This window comes from Rhagoletis pomonella, unplaced genomic scaffold, assembly GCF_013731165.1.
Source record: "Rhagoletis pomonella isolate Grant_MI unplaced genomic scaffold, Rhpom_1.0 Rhpom_scaffold_03001, whole genome shotgun sequence".
NCBI lineage: Eukaryota > Metazoa > Arthropoda > Insecta > Diptera > Tephritidae > Rhagoletis > Rhagoletis pomonella.
In genome coordinates, this window is record NW_023461554.1 from 17,439 (window position 1) to 23,384 (window position 5,946).

The 5,946-nt window shown below is 32.3% G+C and overlaps 1 protein-coding gene across 1 annotated transcript; it reads right to left on the bottom strand.

Moving 5' to 3' along the window:
• Positions 1 to 828: 828 nt before the first annotated feature.
• On the bottom strand, positions 829 to 5,408 carry LOC118753883 (myosin-2 essential light chain; the record flags this gene model as incomplete). The annotated part of the gene is given in 3 exon segments (XM_036488759.1): positions 829 to 1,696; positions 5,195 to 5,222; positions 5,285 to 5,408. Coding segments are annotated over 3 exon segments (444 nt in total). The 3' UTR covers positions 829 to 1,283.
• Positions 5,409 to 5,946: the final 538 nt, after the last annotated feature.

The window sequence follows — 5,946 nt, forward strand, 5'->3', positions numbered from 1 at the left end:
TCGTCGCCCAACAGCTCTTGGTAGGGTAAAATCCTAATCATTGCTGTACGTAGATACGGCTTTCGTAGGATTGAAATCATTTTCATTTTGTTAAACGATTTCTATAAATCTTTTTTTTTTAGAGGAAATGTGGTACATCAGAGGAGGTCCCTTACTAATTTGGTTTACATCGCCCCATTGGATCATGAAGAAATTAACGGTACTCTTAAATTTTTATATGATATTGGAAAATGGACAAATAAATAGTTTGGGAAAAAATACTAAGGATCTATTTCATGTATGGAATTAACAATAACAACCACGCTGCCCAGTTTAAATATCGGCAAATCAGCTATACATCGATAATGCGGGTTCGATGCCTGCTTAAGTCTAGAAAAAAGAACTGTGATGAGGAGGGCTGGTGATCTTCAAAATAGCTGCTATAACTTCTATCGCTTAACTCATTAAACGCGAAAGCAAAAGAGGAAATTGAGAGGAACCAAATTTTGGAGCACACTAAAAGAGAGGATATGTTCAAAAACCCATCATAAAAAGTTTCGACCTCTATAAAGGGTTGTCTGTACGACCTGAAACATATATGTAACACTCGTGAATCTTTGTTATGTAATACAAATTTTAATAACAACAATATCAGTCCACGAAATTCGAACGTTACATATATGTAACACTAGCGTTTAAAGAGTTAAGACTTTGTTGCTTTTTCCATTTTTCCTAATAACCAATCGTGGTACAAAGCTCAATATCTAGCCATAAATTTTAAATTTTTTGATGACCAACCATCAAATTCTTAAAAAAAAAAACGCAAGAAAAACTCATAAAATTTTTGTGTACAAAAAACATTTAATCATTATTTGATTTACATACATATGTACGAACGTAAGTAATATGCCTTAAAAAGCTTACATGCATTATTAACTTTTTTCTATTTTAGAGGATATGCAAAGTTGCACTGCCACATGCAGCTTACACATAAATACATATGCTACATACAAACAGCTGCAATGTGCTTCAATAACAATAAAAGTAAGTATATACTTTAGTTCAATATATAAATTCTCGAATTGGCGACAAACATTTGCTGCACATGCGCTTGGAATACTTTTTGTTTAATATACTTATATAATTATTTATTATTTTTAAATTTTTTTGTTAATTACTATTTTCATTGTGTTCATTAATATTGATACAGGTAGGCATGTTAAGGGAATTATAAACGTTTTTTAATTTTCTTTATTATTTATTTAAATGCAGGCCACTGCTAAACGTATAAACATTATTTCCATCTAACCATTCATTACCATACGCACAAATTCTTCATAATTCACATTGCCTTGTGTGTCCTCTTGATTGGTCATTAGCTGTTCGACCTCTTCATCGGTTAACTTCTCACCCAGCGTAGTTAGTAGATGTCTCAATTCAGCTGATGAAATGAAACCGCTGGCATCTTTGTCGAAGTGGCGCAAACCTTCAATGAAATCATCGGCAGTATCGCCAGAACGCGCCTTGGAAATCGCCTGATAGATAGGTAAGAAAACTTCGAAGCTAATCCGTTCGTCAGGCTTCAATTGGTGAGTGCATTTCTTTACATCCGATTCAGTGGGATTCTGACCGAGTGCACGCAAACACTCGCCCACTTGACTCAGTTGGATTTTACCATCACCGCGATTGTCGAAGAGGTTGAAGGCCTCTTGGAATTCTACAATGTTGCGAAAAAAATGAAACCAATTTAATTAACTCAATGTAAAGGAAAAGCAGACACAAATTACAAATAAATGCAATAGTTTTAACCTTCCACTGTAGTAAATGAATTTTTTGTTGGTGGCTCGTAGATGTACATTGCAAATGTGTTAACTTTGTTTGCTTCACGTTTGTTTAGTGAATTAATTTTTTATTTGCGATCAATAAAATTTTGCAATACTAAAGTGTTGTGTTGCATGTTACGCGCAGCCAACGAATGAAATGCGCAAAAGTGGTTTGGTGATGTCCCACCGCAAAAAATAATTGAAGGTGAACTTGAGCGCTTACATATGTAGGGGCTGGTATTAGGCGCGTAGATGGAGAAAAAAAACACAATTCCAATATGTCAAGCAAAAAACGAGTACTTTGGTCTCTTCGAGTTCGAGATAATTTAACAAACATTTTCAAATATACGTACATATAATAGTATATACAAATAACTGAAATTTGATGCAAACATATTAAATTACATTGATATACATAGTTTGTAAAATTTTACTAGTTTTTCGCTGTGCAAGCACCCTGTATAATAATTTGCTATCATTGCAGTTTAGTTATTTTATCCATATACGGTAAAACATGTTTTTCCATCGAGAATTGCCTTTTTGGCTGCAGATAGACGTTGTCGAGTACACCCATTCCCCCAACAACAGTCGTCATAAATGTTGTAACTACCTTAAGAGTGATGTGAGTAAACAATTGGAGGATGGCACAAATACGCATGTATGTATGTACATTAGACTGCAACACTCCCCATACAAAAAAAATAAAAATCGGTACTCTTATTCCATTGGAATTATAAAACCTATTATATTTTAAGACGTCCCCCAAAATATTTCGGAAAAATATTAAGATTTACCTGAGCTGGAAATGAAAATGAAATACCTCCAAAAATGGAGCTTTTTATGAATAAAAATTGCATCTTAAAGATTTTTTTTTCAATCCTCTCAAATGACAAAACGGTTTAAGCTTAAAATATTTGCACAAAAATATTTAAACAAATTTTCAATGGAATCGTAATTATGAGATTTTTGATGCAGTTTTTTAACTTTTTTCAAAGACTGGTATAAGAAAAACTTTAATAACTGAACCTAAACTACTCCGATTAAGACTTGTGAGGTATCAGTGGAAAGGTATTTTCCCACCCTTTTTATTTCTTTGCTAATAAACTTATTCAAAGGATGAAAGAGAAAGCTAGGATGAACGAGCGTCATTCCAAGATGAATTAAGATGTGGTGGCATATGAAAAAAAAAATTTGGACACGAATGACTTTTTTTGCACAGAAATAAAAATAGTGAGGAAATACCTTTCTACTGAGACCTCAGAGAATCAGAATAGTTTTGGCCCAGTTATTCAAGTTTTTCGTAAATCAATCTTTGAAAAAAGTTAAAAAACAGCATCAAAAATCGCATTATTACGATTCCGTTGAAAAGATTTTTAAATATTTGTATGCAGATTTTTTAAGCTTAGTCTGTTTTGTCATCTGAAGGGATTCTTTTTCGAAAATTTCTTTAAGAAACCACTTTTGTTCATAAATAACTCCATTTTAGCGGTATTTTCAAACCTGTCCAGCTCACGTAAATCTTAATATTTTTCCCGACATATTTTTATGGACATCTTAAAATATAATAAATTTTTTAATCCCGGCGGAAAAAGCGCAACTGTTTTTGGTGATGCAGTCTAATACATAAATGTACATATGTACATACATGTGTTTGCTTTATGTAGAGCTTTACCTAAACTTATTTTATAGCTTTGTTTTATATACATATAGATTTTTCATTGCATTCATATCTACATCACATAATATGTGATAATATTATATGTACTATGTACGTATATACACATTTTCTAGTACAATTTTCTTCACATAAATTATAACACATTGCCATTTCCTACTGATTGTTTAGAGAACAATGGACTTGCTGCTATGAGGTATGTTTGTCAGATATGATGTGGTCATAAAATATGTACATACTTTAAAATTCCTTGCAACTGGAGTATTTGCTCCAAAAACTTCAGCGCTAGTATATTTGGTGGTGGATTTTTCAGTTGTATTATGTAAAAAATTTACTTTATTTCGACTCTATTGACGCAATATGCCTAGACATATAGTACTTAATTCAAAAAAAGAAAAAAAAAACGTTTATCAAAAGCAGTGATAAGGAAATGCTGATTGGATTGAAACTAAAATATTGCATGCGGTTGCTAATAATATGCCTATACATACATATACAGACCTTTGAAAAATAAGGTAAACTACTATTCTACTAAATGATTTTCTGTAGTCAAACAACACCGGATGATTCCGTTTTGTTTAGTCAATTCACACTGGATGATTTGTTACCATTAGTAAATTTATATAAAATGATTATATATATTTTTTTCATAAATGTCGATTTAAAATCCCTCTTGTGGTTGTTGTTGTAACAGCATACAAATTCCTCAAAGAGATTTTGGGAGTGTTGCTGGAGTGACAGTCCTTGGCCAGATATAAATCTGGGTCGTTCCGGTTACGTAGACCCGACTGTCGTGGGAACGTATAATCCCTATTCATTTCCTTTGGGTATGGTGTGTCAAGGTTTTAGAAATAATATGGCAAATTAATAAAAATATCCTTTAAAAAATTATTTGTATGTATAAGCTACGGCATTTAGTTGCCATTTACAACTATAGTTAGTTGTTGCATGCAACATAAAACGTACAACTTGACCATAAAATCATTGAAGGCAATGCATATTGCATTGGAAATCGCCCAATAAGGTAAGAAAGCGGCTAAACCTTGACGTACACATGTATGAATGTACACACATGTGTACATTTTCGCTGATATAAATAAGCAGCACAAATAGCAATTTAATTTCATTCCAGCGTTAACCAGATAGCTGAGTACGAAGAATACTACAATCAATTGGAGCATAGCCATAAAATAATAAATTTTTGAAGCGAATTGTAATAAAATCGTTGATTAAGCAGCAATAATGAGTACAAGAAATTATTTCAAAGTTGGCAAATTTATAATCGAGGCTATTCGAATAGTTTAATATTTACTTATTGCCTCAAAGCAAAATGGTGTCCACTTATTGATAGCGTCATCGACTGGCATTTAGTGTCACACGTACACTGTGTGGACACTTTGCTGCGATATCTTTTGGAGTTTTTTTTTGTATGCTTTGTGCTGGTTAAGTACTTTGGTTTGTAAAGCTGTTACTCGTCCAAAGAAAAGTGAGTCATCAGCCACAAAAACAACCGTGGTCCATATGAAAATGAAGTGCAATGCATTGTAGTATTAAATATCGTCACACTGGAATTTCTTTTACACGGACTGTTAAGGTTCGTGACACAAATATATGTCCAATTCCTGCATCTTCTATCCAATCCATAAAACACGCCAACTACTATTTACTATACTAAAAAATGCTATGAGATCTTCTTTGTTTTCTCTATTTTACTCACCAGCCAATTGGTCTTCACTGAAGTTGGTCTGAAAATAATTCGAGTATGTTTAAAAGTAATGGAAAAGTGAAAATAAACACAGATATTTACCATTTTATATATTTCAAGAAAGTAAATGAAACCCCAAAAAACTGTAGAAAATTTTATACACGTCAAAACCGCTCAGAGTTCTTTTTTGGAATGTGTCAGTGACGAACGTACTTGGCGTTGCCAGCAGTGTTGCCAGAACTTTTTGGGCCGACCGGCTAGATTGGCAAAAAAAAACGGCTAAAAACGGCTAAAATGTTTTAGTGAAAATCCACATGCTTTATTTAAATAAATCGCAAGAAACGAAAGACTAGTTAACACCATTAATTTATATCGAGTGTATATTCCTCATCATCAAATGAATCACTATTGTATATATACGGTGACCATAAATATGGATTCAAAATGAAGGACAATTTTTCAAAAATATGCCTACATATATTTACGTAGTATAAAAATATCAAAAGAGTATTTATGATTCTTAATTCTTAACACATTTTAAACTTTAAAAATGAATCACGTTTTCTTCATTGATATTAATCCTTTTTTACATGAATATTTATAAAAGTATAGTAAAACATATTACAATTACAATAGCTTACACGAAAAGTGAAAATCTTTAAAAGATTATTTTATGGCAAATTTTTAGGCGTTCAAAACGAAAGCAATACCCTTCTTTTTTTGTTTTGTTTTTGGTACTGTTCGCAGTTATTTGTCAAAAATCG